Here is a 16,553-nt window from a genome sequence, read left to right as displayed (position 1 = left end):
CAGAGAAATAGCTAGCTTGAGCTCTGGGCCAAAGGCTGGTTTGGGATGGGTGAGGACTGAAAGGACTAACGTGAGTGACCACTCTGGTTTCCGCTCCAGGAAAATAACTTCTGCCTTTCTGTAATTTCACAATGTGTGCGTTTATGCAGAGTGATGATGTAAATGAATTGGTGGAAGCCAACCAGCTCTTGAGGCAAGGGTGGGTACAAGAGGAGATGGGCTCACATGTGAACACCAGTTGACTGCAGAGCTTGAGTTGGTCAAACGTGCCTGGCACCCAGAACCTATCTGATACAGAGAGGAAGGTCCCAATGGCTTCCTGGGCAAATGGTAAGTGTCCTACCACCACTGGTTTCTGAATCTCTAGAGCTGTGCCCATGGGCACAGGGTTACGTGAAGAGATGGAGAGCTGGGGAAAGATGGGGATTAGCAAAGGATGCCCTGTGGTTCCTGGTAAAGCCCTTACATCTGGGCAATCTCTGCTGAGGCTGGTGCTCCCTTGTGTCTGACTCTGCGACCCTGTGGATGCTGGCACACCAGGTCCTTCTATCCTCCACCATCTCTCAAAGGTTCTTGGTCCAGGACCAATTTCTAAAAACCAGACGAGGGACTACTTCTTTGGAGTCCATGGAAATTCACTTTCTTTTCTGTTTCTGTCCTATTTTCCTGTGTAAACTAATAACCCTTGGAAGGGATGGGGCAAGAGTTTTACTTTCTTCTTGACTCTCTGGATGCGGTGGGGGCACTCTGGCCTCGAGTCTCCTTACCACTACAGACCCTTCCTAATACCCTGTCCTTGTCGTTTTCTGAAAAGGGATCATGGGCTTTACCAGTCTGCCAGAGAGGTCTAAGACATTGGAAAAAGATTAAGAATTCCTGATCTAAAGGATGTTTAAGCCCCATTTCCATGCAATTATTCTGAAAAAATAAATTGGAAGGAGGAAAATATGCACCTAGTGCCACTGCTACTGCCAGTTTCAGCTGAGGGGTCTCCTGTGGGGTGCTGACTAGGGTATGTGGTCTGTAGTGTGACAGGCACCAGACTGAGGGGCCAGACTTTGAGTCCCTGGGTCCGGAGCCTGATCCCTCATGCTTTCATCATGGGTACAGAAGGCCCCCTTACCTGTGACCAGATCTGTCCTAAGTGTGGCCAGCTAACTATCGGGACAGTGCTGTGCCTCAGTTTCTCCATTCTTTTAGGTAGAAAGGGTCAGAGGAGGTGAGGCCATGTGTATGAGGGGGTGGGTGAGGATAGGTCACTGTGGTGGCACTTGGGCAGATATGTGTGTATTGGGTAGGGGGGGGGTGATGCTTGGGAAAGAAGATGGCTCAGGGAAGAGGATGGAGGGGATGATTTAAAATCTTTCCTAAATCATGATAACTTTGATTCTGGTTCTGGTATGACTTTGCTCTTACAACAATGACCAATATGGAAGTGTGCTTTGCATGATGAGAAAAAATAAATGTTAAAAATCACGATAACTCTTTCCTGGTCCCTCCCAGATAAGAAGGACTCAAGGCATTCAAGTCGAACGAGCTATGGCTCCATCAGCTCCCCATACACACCAGAGCTGTACCCAGAACTTCCCACGTCAACCTACTTAGATGAGAAGATCCCAATCCCTGACACAACACCAGTAGGTGCCTGGGAGCTGTTGGGGGTTGGTGTAGAGAAGGAGGGGGTGGTATTCATCATGTATCATGTGATTAAATGAAATCTCTTAGGATCAAGCCATTTTTAAAAAATTTTCTGATCTGGCATACAGTAGGCACCTAATAAATGGTTTTTTTTTTCTTAATAAATAAATGTTTATTGACTGATATCCTGGCATCAGAGTTCCAAAATAAATGGAGGGAAACTTTGCTCCTTCCAATTTATTCTTTCAGAATAATAGAATTGGTTGGAGAGGTGGGGTGAAGCTGGGAGGCTCAATGTATTGAGAGCCAGACCTAGAGATGGGAGGTCCTGGGTTCAAATCTGCCCTCAGACACTTCCTAGCTGTGTGACCCTGGGCAAGTCACTTAATCCCCATAGCCTACACTTTACCACTTTTCTGCCTTTGAACCAATACATAGTATTGGTTTTAAGATGGAATGTAAGGGTTGAAAAAAAATGATAGAATAGAAATCTAAACATCATTTGGATCAGGGGTTCTAAATCTTTTTTTCAGGGTCTTGGACCTCTTTGGCAGACTGGTAAAATCCATGTCCCTTTTCAGAATATGATTTTTAAATGCATGAAAGAAAAGAAAATGCATAGAATAACAAAGGAAACTCTGGGCAAACCACTGAGCCCTGTTTGCCTGTGCCTTGCCCTTCTGCCTTAGAGTTGCTACTAAGATGCGCAAGAAAAGGTTTTCAAACACACCTACATATACATATCTGTATAGTTTAAGTCTGCAGACTCCAAGCTAAAAGCCCCGGATGGAGAGACCTACTCTAATTCCTCCATCCCTACCCACTAGAAAAGAGGATCAGAGAGTGAAAGTAACTGGTCAAAGGTCGTCCAGGGAGTGTAAGGCTGGGATTCAAACCCATGTTTTCTGACTTCTAAACCACTGCTCTTCCCACACAAAACCTCACAGAGGTCACTCAGGGAATGACTATTGTTATTATCTCCCACTTGTTCAGAACCTTCGGACCCAGATCTCCTCAGGGAGACTTGGGTAGGTAAATGATGGGTGACGTTGAAGGGGAGATAACTCCATGCCTCAGTTCTCCTTGCTAACTCTTCGAAGCTGGGAAGATGAATCTCAGAGTAAGAAAATGTCCTAGGGAGTGTAAGAGAAATAGTATAAAGAAAGGGAGTAGGGGCATAGGGAACTGAAGTAGGACTGGGCAATAGGTATGGCATGGTGGTTGCCCTAAGCCTCAGTTTCCTCATTTGTTAAATGGAAAATTTTACTTTTATTTCCTTCTTTTGTTCAGTCATTTTTCAGTCCATTCTCTACTCTTCATGTCCCTATTTGGGGTTTTCTTGGCAAATATACTGAAATGGTTTGCCATTTTTTTCTCCACTTCATTTTACAGATGATGGAACTAAAGCAAAGAGGGTTAAGTGACTTGCTCAAGGTCAAAAAGCTAAGAAGTGTATGAGACCAGATTTGAATCCAGTTCCTCCCAACTCCTGGCCTGGCACTCTATCCACTGTGCCACCTGGCTGCCCAAAGGGCATACATTGTTAGTCCTATTTTATAGCTGGACAAATTGAGACTCAGAGAATTTAAGATACCAATCCATAAGGAGGGAAAGTAATCGCAGCTACTCATTTCATATGAAAAGCAGAAGAACCAATTAACTAGCTGTGTGACCCTATGCAAATCACTTAACCCTAATTGCCTAGCCCTTGCCACTCTTCCATCTAAGACTTGATACTAAGACAGAGGGTAAGGATTTAAAAATAAACAACAATTTTAAAAAAAGACAGAACTATGATCATGATGCTTTTTCAATAGCATGAAAATGCCTTAGGTGAATATAAAGAGAAGTGAAACAGACTGTAAAGCAATACACAAATGCGAGGTTATTGTTATTATTAGTCTAGCAGGACAAAAGGCAAAGGGGAAAAAGGGAAACTGTGGAGATGCCCACTTCCTCCTGAGAAAGATGCAAGTAGCATCAGGGGATCCAAGAAAATTTGCCTCGTCAGAACAAATGTGCTTGGTCAGGAAGGGAGTTTTGCTGACTCAGATGTGATGAGAAGGATGGGGGTCATGTGGTAAAAAAGGAGATATTCCAGTTGTGACTCAGCAATCCCTAACACTGATCTACTTTATTTTTTAAATTTTTTAAATTAATTTATTTGTTTGTTACCTTAAAATTCCAAGGTATCACCTTCCTTCCCTCCCTCCCTCCCCTCCCCACACTAGAAGAGGCATCATTTGACAAAAAGGTACACACACACACATACACATACATGTCTACCCCACCTCCTCCTCTTACCAACCACATTCACAGTCACCCTAAAGATCTCTCCAGGATGCAATGCAAGACTGATGGCTACAGAGGTCAGGAAGAACTTGCTAACTGGGGCATATGAGACACAAGCCTGGGTGTTTCCATTCTAATCCACTAACACTCATAAAACACCCACTGTGTACAGAGTACCTAATTCAGCACTGGGGGAATCCTTGCCATCCTAGAGCTAACAGCCTAGTGGGGAACAGGACAATAGAGAGTTCTGTTATTCAGCAAAGGAGTTCTACTATCAGACCTCTTGTTGTAATGGAAAAGGTGATGATTTGGAGTTAGTCATCAGACAAAAATTCTATACCAAGCACTGGGTTTATTTAAAAAAAAAAAAAGGCAAAGATTGTCTTGTTCCCTGCCCTCAAGGATCCTACATTCTAATGGAATCAGGGAACCTGTGTTTTGATTCAGTCAGGTTATTGATTTCACCTCTCTTGACATAGTTCTTGATCTGGAAAATATAACGGAAGTAGACTATGGGAATGGCTTTGATAGATGATTGCTTAGGTCTCTCTTGTTTTGAAACCCATTGCTGAAAATCCAGAAAGTGGAGTGATGGATGGCCTGATTTATAGAGAGGGCCTGGCTATCCAGGAGTAAGAGAATTCTAGGAATAACTCCTAGTTCTCCACATTCTCATTGTCCATGACTTCTCTAGGAACTTGAAGGCTTTGGAGCCTACCTTGGGTAGGGGAGTAGGTGGTAAAGACAAATGGAGCTGAGCTGGAGGCAAAAGAATTTATCCTTTCATTCCTTCTCTTTCCCTTAGGGAAGATTCAGCTTCCGGAAGCTGTGGGCCTTCACAGGACCAGGATTTCTCATGAGCATAGCTTTTCTGGATCCTGGAAATATTGAATCTGACCTTCAAGCTGGAGCAGTAGCTGAATTCAAAGTGAATAAGGGGAAGTGGGGGAGTAGGGGCTAGAATGAGTGGATTGAGACTCCTCTCCCTAGTCTCAACCTAGTTCCCCATGATTAATGCCCCCTCCACACCTCAAGCATCTCCTTCCCACAAGGACAGCATTTGCCTTTAGCAAGGGTCCTTTGGAGTCTTTTCCTATTATTTCCCATCAATCCAGTGGCTTTAAGGCCCAGGTTACCTGAAACTGCAGTCATATGGGCAGTCTGTACTGTGGTTTGAGTTAAAGAGGAGGTCCATCCATTCCCTGAACCCCAAGGACAGTGGGAAGAGGGACAAGTTCTGAAGGAGGGAGCCTGGCCAGCCTTCAAGATGGATCAGTGTGTCATGGTTGGGGTGAGGAATGGAGCAGGTTCCCTATTAATTGAGACTCCTCTCTTACTGTGTTCTCAGCTTCTGTGGGTACTGTTCTGGGCTACCGTGATGGGCTTACTCTGTCAGCGCCTGGCTGCCCGTCTTGGAGTGGTGACCGGCAAGGACCTGGCAGAGATTTGCCATCTGTATTACCCCAAGGTAAGGAGAAAGCAGGAAAGACAGAGAATCTTAGATACCTAGAATGTTAGTGCTCAAATGAGGCCATCTTAATTTTAAAGATTTTTTATAGGCAGAAATGCTGGACTTGAAGTGTATTGGAGTCAGGAAGACCTGAGTTTGAATCTTGCCTCAGTCATATATGCTGTGTAACAGCTATGCAACCCTAATAAAATCACTTAAACTCTCCGAGACTTAGCTTCCTCATTGACAAAATGGAGATAATAGTAGCACTTACACTACAAAGTTAAGTACTATATGAATCTTAGTTATATAGATATTAGATAAGGAATCTGAATTTCAAGGCTGTAAAGTGACTCTTACAGAGTAGAGTGGTACTTGGCTATGTCTGTTTGGGGGATGGGAGGGTGGGAAAAATACAAGTTGTAAATGGAATAAGGAGACAGGAACAGAGCTGTCTTGGCCAAAAAGATACTGTTCTATCACTGAGCTGTTCTTAGGGTTTTATAATGCAGCATCCCCCGCTGGGATATTTCCTAGATTATCTACCTCTCCCTTTTTGCACACATACTGCTTCTGTTCCTCCTGCCAACCCCCCTCCCCCAGTATCTCTCTTCCTCCATGTCCCTATGAATACTGGTCTTGTATCAACTTATTTCTCCTATGAGAGAAAATTAGCAAATAAGCTCATTCACACTAGACTATTAAAAGACTTTCTAGATTATATCTTTCCAAAGGTAGCTACATTTTGAAAGCAAAGAAGAGAAAGAAATGTATATCCCAAAGAGATGAATTACTAATAGTGGAATTTCAGGGATTGAGAATAGGCCTCCACCTCCCTTTAAGTCACATGTCTGATAGCCCTTCTTGCAATCCTAAACCAAAGATATGTCCTGAATTCCCTTTAAACCAAAAAGATCTGAAGGACTACACCTAAGAAAGAGATGACTTGAACACATCCTTTCCAAGCCCCTACCCCCTTCACCTCCTATCTGCAAGATGCTTCTAGAAATGGGGGGAGGGGGGAGAAAAGGAAAAACAGAACTTCCCAGGGCTAAGGGACAGAGGCGGGTAATGAAGGGTACACAACCCAATGTGAGAGCTCCCTCTGAATCCTTTTTTCCCTCAGGTGCCCCGGGTCCTTCTCTGGCTGGTCATGGAAATAGCAATCATTGGTTCGGATATGCAGGAGGTCATTGGCACAGCCATCGCCTTCAGCCTACTTTCTGCTAGGAGGTAGTGAACCTAATATGCAATATTAAATATCAGGGCTTAATGGGGTAGAAAGAACAGGGCTCTCAGAATGAAGAAAAACTTGAGTTTGAGTCTACTTTCTGATACTCATTCAGTGGGCAACACTGGACCAGTCATTTCCATTTTCATACATTCAGTCAAAAAAAAAATTGTACTACTTATCCTACAATAAGTGTTGGGAGCAAGGTGCTCACATTAGGATGCACGCTTCTGGAGGGCAAACACTGTCTTGCTTGCATTTGATCCTCAGATCAGCATGGTAAGTGCTTGATCAATGCTCTAGATATTTACCTATCTATACATGGATCTGCCTGACATCTACCTACCTACTCATTTATCTACCCACCCAAAATCTATCTATCCACCTATTCAACCATCCATCCACCATCTATCTACCTATCTGTTTATTCACCCATCATCTATCTATCCATCCATCTATCCATTCATCCATCCACCATCTATCTACCTATCTATCTGTTCATCCAACATCTACCCACCCATCATCTATCCATCCATCCATTCATCCATCTACCATCTACCCATCTATCTACATCCCCACCATCTATCTACCTATCCATTCATCCAACATCTACCCACCCATCATCTATCTATCCATCCATTCATCCATCCTCCATCTATCCATCTAGCTATCCCTTCTATCCACCCGCTCATCATCTATATATCTATAGATTTATTTATCCATCTATCTATCTATAATTTTGGCAAAGTGCAGAAACATTGCATTATTTTTTTCATGTTAATTCAGTCCTGCTCCATCTTTTCAATGTGGATAGCCTAGAGCCCCCACAGGCCTGGAATGCAAAGCATTCTAACTCTTTCCTTCCCTGCTCCCATCTATCCTGTAAACATGAGCAAATAGGTGCCATGAGAGAGAGACAGGCCTCTGGCACACATTGAAAAATAGGCAACTTTAAAAAAATTTACCAGGAGTGATTTGGCAATTGCATATAAGCTAAAGAGAGAAAGGAAAACCCTGGTAATAACAAGTTTATGATTGCAGAATGATGGGATTTAGTGGGCCTTAAAGATTAAATATACATATATTTTTAAAACTCTTACCTGCCGTCTTATTTATCAGTTCTAAGACAGAAGAATGGCAAAGGTTAAGCAATTGGGGTTAAGTGATTTGCCCAGGATCACACAGATAAGCAATGTCTGAGGCCAGATTTGAATTCAGGTCTCCAATTTCTAGGCTTGATGCTCTATCCATTGTGCTCCCTAGTTGCTCCCTTAAGGATTACTTTTGCAGATGAGGAAATTGAGACCTGAGGTTGGTTAAGTGACTTGCCTAAGGATTCAAATCTAAATCTACTAATTCTAAATTGGAGGTTCATTCTATTATACTTCTTCCCAGAAGGTGTAATTATTTTTCTAAGCTCTATTATCTCATTTGATCTTTATAACAACTTGGTGAGAATGGGTAGGTGTTATTATCTTTATCTGACAAATGAGAATATAGATATAGGGAGGCTAAGTGAGTGAACACCCTAACCACCAAAACTCCCACAACCCACTCCTCCATTCTACCTCATTGACTCAGGGAGGTCATGTCCTGAATCTCACCTTCGCCCGTGTGTTCCTTTTTCTTTATCTTTTTCAAATATATTTTTATTTATTTTGTTAACTATTTCCCAAGGACACGTCATTTTTAAAAATATTCACTTTTTAAAATATTGAGTTCCAAATTCTCTTCCTTTCTTCCATCCCTCCTCCACCCCCTGAGAAGGCAAACAGCGTGACATGAATAGCATACTTGGGTATTCTACCTCTACTATCAGATTCTGAAACTCCTTTGTCCACTCATCACTTCCTATTGAGCCTTCCTCCTCCTAGCCCTCTTCCTTGCCCTCATCACTACCCGAAATCACTCCATTTCTCTGCCCTCTCATAGGTTATGACTCTGACTTCACAATCTTTCCTTCCCCATCTCAGCCTTCTGGTCTACCAGCCCAACTCTCCATTGTCCTCTCCCCTCCAATCTCTAGCCTGTGGGGTCCTGTTGTCATTCAAGCCTCACCATTCCCTTTGGATTCCTTTGCTCTTACTGATATCCTGCTGAATGGGCCTTCGGGAAGTTATAAAACCAAACTGCTTGGGTACTCTACAGATGAATGTCGTCTCACCTCTACTGGACCATTACTGCAGAGCCAGAGCATTTCTCAAACACGTAAAGTCAGGCACTACGTCTGGGCATACAAAGAAAGGCAAAAACACATTCCTGGGAGCAGATAAGTGGTTCAGTGGACTGACAGCCAGACCTAGAGATGGGAAGACCTGGGTTCAAATATGGCCTCAGACACTTCCTAGTTGGGTGACCCTGGGCAACTACACAGTATTAAATCTAAGATAGAAGATAAGGACTAAAAAAACATTTTTTATTGGTTCTAAGGGAGAAGAGAGGTAAGGGTTGGGCAAACAAGGCTAAGTGACTTGCTCAGGGTCACCCAACTAGGAAGTATCTGAGGCCAAATTTGAACCCAGGACCTCCTGCCTCTAGGCCTGGTCTATCTATGAGCCACCCAATTGCCTCTTTATTTTGAATCTTTCATCCTCATGAGAGGCAGCACAAGAGACTTGTGTTCAGGTCAGACACATGTTGATTGTGTCACTCCAGGCAAGTGACTTGATCTCCAAGGGCTTCTGAGCAAATTGAAGGCTGTAAGTTGAGAAATAGGCCAAACTGCATGAGTAAGGGAGTTTCTTCTCTGGAATTTCCCTCTACCTATGAAGTCAGATATAGTCTGCATGGGTCTGTGTAGATTTCAAAATTAATGGCCAATACTCCAAATATTATATTTAATAATATTTATTAATATTTAACTTGAAACAAAAGGAAAATAAAAGGCTAGAGAAACAGATAGAGCTCACCAGCCTTCCACATGGAAAAGAGAGTGAGGGAGGCATTCCCCCCAGCTTAAAAACCATAACATAAAGGATCCACGTAAGCAGAAAGGGAAAGGGGGAATTTTGGGACAAGGGAAGAATTCTGGGAGATGAAGTCCAAAGGCTACAAAATTTCCACTTATACATATGTCTCTTGCTCTAGTCTACCACATACACATATTTCCTGATCCCCCTTCCCAGGCTAAGACCCCCATTTCCTGCCCCAGGGGCCACTGGGAAGCTTAGGAACCCCCACTATCCAGTTCTAAGAGAGACTGGGTCCCAGGTTGGGGTTAGAACTCGCTCCTACAACTGACCCCCTTCTGGTTGCAGGATTCCCCTGTGGGGGGGCGTCCTCATCACCATCGTTGATACGCTGTTCTTCCTTTTCCTGGACAATTATGGTGAGTTTTTGGAGAAGACACCAGAGGTCAGCTGAGACTATCAGAGGATGGAGCAGGAGGGGGGTAGGGGGGAAAGGGATACAGTTTTCCCAGGTAACGGACTTTGGATTCATTTGACACCTCTGAGGCTTTTCAAAATGTGTTATATCTTCTCTGTGAGAGATGTTCTAGGTTCCCTCTAATATTCTGTGATGCTCTAAGTCTATGACTTAACCTCCACCACTCTGAGAAAATTCCACCTGGACTTCCCCACAGGGGAGATGGGAGCCCCAGCACCAGGAAGGTTGGGATCTCTGGTTCTGGGCAGGGAAAAGAAATGTCCTGAAGGACATTCAATCTCTTTTTCTCTCAAGGGCTGAGGAAGTTGGAAGCTTTCTTTGGGTTCCTTATCACCATTATGGCCCTGACCTTTGGTTATGAGGTAAGACACTGACAGGATGCTAGCCTCCCTCATCAACATCCCTGAACCCCAACCTTCCATCCTCCCCTACCCTGAAAGAGCCCCTAGAATTGGAAATAGGGACCTGCCATCAAATTCTGCGTCTGCTACTTACAAACTTTGTGACTCAGATGCAAAACATGTTCCTCCTATAAAAGAACAGAGTTGAACCAGATGAGGTCCCATCCAGTTCTTTTTTTCTTTTTCTTTTCTAAAACCTTTAGCTTCTGTCTTAAAATCAATACTAAGTGCAGATTCCAAGGCGGAAGAATACTAAGAACTAGCCAATTTGGGGTTAAGTGACTTGCCCAGGATCACATAGCTAGGAATTTTCTGAGGTCGGATTTGCACCCAAGACCTCTGGTCTCCAGTCCACTGAGTTAACTGCCCCATCCCTTCCACCTCTAAATCAACCCTGTCAACTCCATTCTGGGTAGGGAGGGGTGAACACTACTATGGCACCATGGTGAGACTCACTCTTCCTTACCCCCTACAGTACGTGGTAGCGAAGCCAGACCAAAGGGAGCTGCTCAAGGGACTCTTTCTGCCCTCCTGCTCAGGTTGTGGCCAGCCTGAGCTCCTGCAGGCAGTGGGCATCATAGGAGCCATCATCATGCCCCACAACATCTACTTACACTCTGCTCTAGTCAAGGTAGGAGAGGAGCGAAGGAGGGAAAGAGAGGAAGAGTAGGAGGTGAGGGCATGATCTTGGGGAGACTCTGGGGACCCTTCTTTGAGCCGAAGCCCTCCCACCCCATCTTTGGCCTCATCCTGTCCCTACATCCTTCATCCTTGGCCTGTTCCCACAAATCTCACTCCTCCATCTGTGGGTCTACAACTTGGTCCTTCCTCTTCGGTGTGTAAGGATTGGGATTTCTAGAGGGAGACAGAACTAAGAGGTTGGGGGGATCCAGCTCAAGGATTCTCAGAGGAGCAGAATCCTCCCTCCCTCCCTGAAAGCTCTCCCTGTTCTCTCCCCCTAGTCTAGAGAGATCGATCGTTCCCAAAGACAGGAAGTTCGAGAAGCCAACATGTATTTCCTGATAGAGGCTTCCATCGCCCTGTTCGTGTCCTTCCTCATCAACCTGTTTGTCATGGCGGTCTTTGGCCAGACCTTCTACCAGCATACCAACCAGACTGTGGTGAGGAATCCAGAGAACCTCATCCCACACCTACTCTGTGACCTCGGGGGCTCGCTGAGTTTCCACTTGCCCTTGAATGCCCTTCCCCTTCTCAGCTGCTCACCCCTTGTACTCAGAGCTGTTTGCTTTTTTCTTTTAAAACTCACCTTCCATCTTGGAAGTAATACTGTGTACCATTTCCAAGGCAGAGGAGCTAAGCAGTGGGGGTTGAGTGAGTTGCCAAGGGACACACAACTAGAAGTGTCTGGGGTCAAATTTGAACCCAGGACCTCCTGGCTCTCAATCCACTGAGCCACCTGCTCCCATTCATAGCCTTTTGGGCTTTAGTTTGGCTTTGGCCTCTCCATTATCTCCTTCAACAGACCAATATTCCACCAGATTTCCAATGCCAGTCCTTGCCCTCCAAGCCTCTTTTTTTTTTCTGGGTATTTTTACCTTGATTACAAAAACTGAAATATATCTTGTGCTGAGATAACATTCCAAAGAAGCCATAACAAGTTCAGTTAGAATCTATAGACACAATTTTTATTTGCTATGAGCAAAAAAGTTACAGCTGCTCAGTTTCAGTTCTGGTATTGCACAGGAGCCAAACGAAGGAACAGAAGCTCAAATTATATTAAACACATAATTTAATAAATAGAAGTGAATCTCAGTAACTCTTATAGCCCATTTCCACCCCCCGGGGTCCAGAATAACTTCCTTTAACATTGATATTTTGCTCAGAACCCCACTGAACAACAGAAAATGATTGATAGAAATCTTGTTCATGGAACCAAAACACTGCTAGCCTATCATTTTTTAATGTTAGGGGGCAGCTGGGTAGCTCAGTGGATTGAGAGCCAGGCCTAGAGAAGAGAGATCCTGGGTTCAAATTAGGCCTCAGACACTTCCTAGCTGTGTGACCCTGGGCAAGTCACTTAACCCCCATTGCCTGGCCCTTACTGCTCTTCTGCCTTGGAACCAATACTCAGTATTGATTCTGAGGCAGAAGATAAAGAGTTAAATTTTTAAAAATATTTTCTCCAATCAAATATTTAATCACTTAAAACTTTTGTGAGTGAGTGTAAAACTAGCACCAAATTCTTTCTTGTTCACACTCTCGTGGAGAGTGTGTCAGAGCCATTTTGCACCCCATATCCTCCAAGCCTCTTGACTCTTGCCTGGCACCCAGGAAAGAGAACTGGGATGGAGGACCAGAAAATGCTGGTCCTCAGCCAGACTCTGACACTAACAGGCTTTGGATGGGAGTCTTCCCCTCCTGAATCTTCAGCTTCCCAGCTAATACTCTCCGCTCTTGTCTTCATGCCCACAGCATGATGTGTGCGCCAATGGAAGTCTCTCTTCTTACACCTCGTTCCTCAAAGATGACCAGATGGTGATTGCGGACATCTACCAGGGGGTGAGCCGGCGGACGGGCCGGAATCCAGGGCCCCTCTTCACATTCCCTCATCCCAAATTCTCCCTAGGCTAGGCAGGAAGCCCTTAGCTTCAATGGGGCAGCCATTCCAAAGAACCCACCAGTCACGTTGGACTTTGAGGGAAGGGGAGCTGGGAAGGACCTCGTCCCATAAATACCTGCTTGAGGGTGAGGCCCCTGGTTACCATCTACCTCCTGGCTGGGTGGAATGGCCCTGAAAAGGGAGACTACTCGAGCTGGACAGGCCAGATTTCCCAAGAGCCCTTTCTTCTTAGGGTGTGATTCTTGGATGCTTCTTTGGCCCTGCTGTCGTCTACATCTGGGCTGTGGGCATCCTGGCAGCTGGCCAGAGTTCCACCATGACAGGCACCTATGCTGGGCAGTTTGTGATGGAGGTGTGTGAGCTCCCAAGAGGAAATGGGGACCCACTGGGGGAGGGCACAGACAGGAAATAGAGAGGCTCTGTGGGAGGATGGGAGGGTTAGGAAGCATGGAGGGACTTCTCCCTGGAGCTGACACCTGCCTCCTTTCCCCACCATTTGTCATGAAGAACTCCACACTGGTTGATACTCTGGGCTGCTCTGTCACCTGGAGGCCATGCTGGTCCCTTCTGTAATTCCCTTCTCCTATTCTGCCTCCGAGGCCAGGTTCCCATCCCACAGAAACCCGGAGAACATCAGAGCTGGAAGGAACCTTAGAAAGGGTCTAGACTCTAGCCCAAACCTTTCATTTTACTAGTGAGCAAAATATGGAGCCAAAGGAAGATGGTCATTTCCTTCTACTTTACATAAGGGGAAACCGAGGAGTCCAGAGTTAGCAGTGAAAGCCAATCCCCTGAGTGCTTGCTGACTGAGGGGCTCCTGAGGTCCCAGACTTCCACTTCCCCTCCTCTCAACTCCAGGGCTTCCTGAAGCTCCGCTGGTCACGGTTTGCCAGAGTCCTCTTCACTCGCTCCTTTGCCATCCTTCCCACCATCCTGGTGGCCATCTTCAGGGATGTCCAAGATCTGTCCAGCTTGAATGACCTCTTAAATGTATTGCAGAGCCTGCTGGTGAGAGTCCTCTTGAGTTCCACCTTCTGTCCTCCCCTCATCGGACCCCCAAGCCTAAAGCCAAAGGCTTTCTCCCTGGTCCTCCCTCAGGCCCTTGACCAGTCCTCCCCATCTCTCCGCAGCTCCCCTTTGCGGTGCTCCCCATCCTCACCTTCACCAGCATGCCCTCCATCATGCAGGAGTTCACCAATGGCTTGTGAGTGCTCTCCAGCAGGCCTGGTCCTGCTGGTCTACAAAATTTCCTTTCCTTACAACACCCCGGGGAGCTGGGTGCTAGCTAGCCTTATCCCCATTTTACAAGGGAGGAAACGAAAACCAGGGTGCCAAGGCTACTAAGTGGTTGGGGTGGGATTTGAACTCAGGTCTTCCTGCCTCTAGAGCCACCACTGGCTCTGCTCTGGGCCCACGACCTCTCTGTCCCAGGAACTATGAGAACAAAAGCTGATCCTCTCTCGGATTGGGGCCGGGGTTGGGCCCAGAGGGGGGCAGGGCTTCCTAAGCAGGAGTCCAGTTCAGAGCGCCAGTGGACCCTCCTCCCCCATCTCCTCCCCAGGCTCTCCAAAGTCACCACATCCCTCATCATGGGGCTGGTCTGTGCCATCAACCTCTACTTCGTGATCAGCTACCTGCAGGAGCTCCCCAATATGGGATACTACGCGCTGGCAGCCGTGCTGGGGGCCGCCTACCTGGCTCTCTTCTTCTACCTGGTGCAGTGGGAAGAGGCAGCCCGGGGGGCTTGGAGAGGGAGGGGGAGGGGAGAGAGGACAGAGACAAGGTGGTCAGGGAGCAGCCTGGAGGCTCCAGGCACGGGGGTTCGGGATGCTCCCTTCAGGGATGGCCGCAAAGGTCGGGAAAGCAGCCCAGGAAGGGTAGGTGCCACGGGCTGCCAAAGGGAATCCCCGCTCCCAGTCGAAGCCTGGAGGGGGACGACGGGAAAACAACTCTCTACAAACCAGGCAGCTGCGTGACTCGGTGGATCGGGAGGTCCCGGGTATAAATGTAGCCTCAGGCACTGCCTAGCCGTGTGACCCTGGGCAAGTCACTTAACCCCAATTGCCTAGTCCTTCAGCCTTGGGGCTGAGACTTTAGAACCTACCGCCAGGGTTTAAAAAGATAATAATAGTTTCGGAGGGAATGGCCTGGGGCAGAGAATCCCGGAGGGGAGGGGTGTTTGCCCCCCAAACACGATTTCCCTCATTACTTCTCACGCCTTTCCCCAAACCTAGATGTGGACCTGCTGCATCGCCCACGGGGCTGCCGTCCTGGCGCGCGGCTCTCACCAGCAATTCCTCTATGGACTTCCGGAGAAGGGAAATCCCAGCAGCTGAGCCCACCCGCCCAAGCGCTGGCAAACTCAGCCGGAGCCCCTCGCGCCAGGTCGGGGCTAAGCAGAGGGTTAAACTGGAACAGATCCCGGATCCAGGAAGCGGGAGCGCTTCGCCCTTGAACTCTAGGAGGCCGGTGGCCAGTTTGGAAGTGGGTATTGCTAAGGGGAGAGCGGAAACTAAACCCGGAGTCTCTCAAACTCTCCCTGAACCCGGCTCCTTCGCTCCTTGCTCTTATCTCCGCGGAGGGCCTTCTCTCCCCTTACCGGCCCTATACCCATTTTCCAGGCTGGAACATTGAGTTACGCTTCACGCCCTAATCGGGAGCCCGTGCCTTCCGGGCCCGGATCATTTGTCTTCTCCCCGGGGAAGGCCAGGCGTCCGCAACTCCCACGCCTCGCTCATTAGCGGCGACCCACTAGTCTCTCCCGTTTGCTCCCACAAGGGGCAGGAAAGTCCCCAAACCAGGGAGGGCCACTCCGGGGCGGGTCACTAGGGTTTCAGGGCGCCCTCAGCTCCAGCCGGGGTGAGGACACACCTTCGCTTCTCCTTCTGCTAACGTGGGCGGCCTGGGGGGAAGCCCCAGGGTTAGGTTGGGGCTCCCCCTCCCTCCCCTACGCCCAGAGCTCGGACGGCTCTTTACCGACGGTCCCTGGGCGGTTTCAAGGCTCCCCAGCTCCCTCCTCCCTCCCTGCCTCCCGCCTCCTCGCCAGAAGTCTGGAGAACGGTCCCGGGGAGGGGACACTGCATTCCATGGCCCGGGGGACTTCTGGGGACTGAGGTGCACGAGGAACAGGGGCGCCCGGGCTGCCCACTAACCCAGGACCCCCAAGTCCGGCAGTCCGGACCCGCTTCGGGTAGGGGCGCTTGTTTTTGAGAAGAATTTCCTCTTTCTTAAAAGGGCGATGGCGTAGGTAGGGCCCACGGTGTAGGAGGGATCGGGCGGGGTGCTGGGAAGGGTGGGGAAGGCGGGGAGGAGACCCACCCAGATTTTCCGGGTGGATTGACCCCTCCCTTCCTCCAATAAACCGCTGGCCCGACGCCACGCAATCGGCTAATCAATACTTATTACACAGGCTTTCGCCGTGAGGGCGGGGCTATGGGGAATCCCATTTTTCAAATGTGGAAACAGAAAACTGAGGAATTCGACCCCAAATGCATAGCTACTAAGGGAACGAGCTCGGATCCCTAACGTTATTCGCTCCACCACAGTCCCTAACGAGAGTCCCTAATCGAA

At 47.4% G+C, this 16,553-nt stretch overlaps 1 protein-coding gene across 1 annotated transcript in view; it reads left to right on the top strand.

Annotated features, from left to right (window-relative positions):
• The window catches only part of SLC11A1 (solute carrier family 11 member 1), a 17,062-nt gene extending 696 nt beyond the window's left edge, over positions 1-16,366 (top strand). Inside the window, exons 1-15 of the mRNA XM_007501749.3 lie at positions 1-330; positions 1,504-1,637; positions 4,739-4,861; positions 5,282-5,401; positions 6,510-6,616; positions 9,872-9,942; positions 10,296-10,363; positions 10,878-11,033; positions 11,365-11,523; positions 12,836-12,922; positions 13,216-13,335; positions 13,842-13,991; positions 14,114-14,187; positions 14,545-14,698; positions 15,218-16,366. The exon at positions 1-330 is cut by the window's left edge and continues 696 nt beyond it. Of these exons, the coding sequence (XP_007501811.1) occupies positions 312-330; positions 1,504-1,637; positions 4,739-4,861; positions 5,282-5,401; positions 6,510-6,616; positions 9,872-9,942; positions 10,296-10,363; positions 10,878-11,033; positions 11,365-11,523; positions 12,836-12,922; positions 13,216-13,335; positions 13,842-13,991; positions 14,114-14,187; positions 14,545-14,698; positions 15,218-15,319 (1,644 nt within the window). The 5' untranslated portion in view covers positions 1-311 and the 3' untranslated portion in view covers positions 15,320-16,366. The remainder of the gene's footprint in view (positions 331-1,503; positions 1,638-4,738; positions 4,862-5,281; positions 5,402-6,509; positions 6,617-9,871; positions 9,943-10,295; positions 10,364-10,877; positions 11,034-11,364; positions 11,524-12,835; positions 12,923-13,215; positions 13,336-13,841; positions 13,992-14,113; positions 14,188-14,544; positions 14,699-15,217) is intronic.
• Positions 16,367-16,553: the final 187 nt, after the last annotated feature.

Source organism: Monodelphis domestica, chromosome 8 (assembly GCF_027887165.1).
Source record: "Monodelphis domestica isolate mMonDom1 chromosome 8, mMonDom1.pri, whole genome shotgun sequence".
NCBI lineage: Eukaryota > Metazoa > Chordata > Mammalia > Didelphimorphia > Didelphidae > Monodelphis > Monodelphis domestica.
The sequence above is the reverse complement of the archived record's forward strand: the minus strand, read 5'-3'. Positions and strand labels throughout refer to the sequence as shown.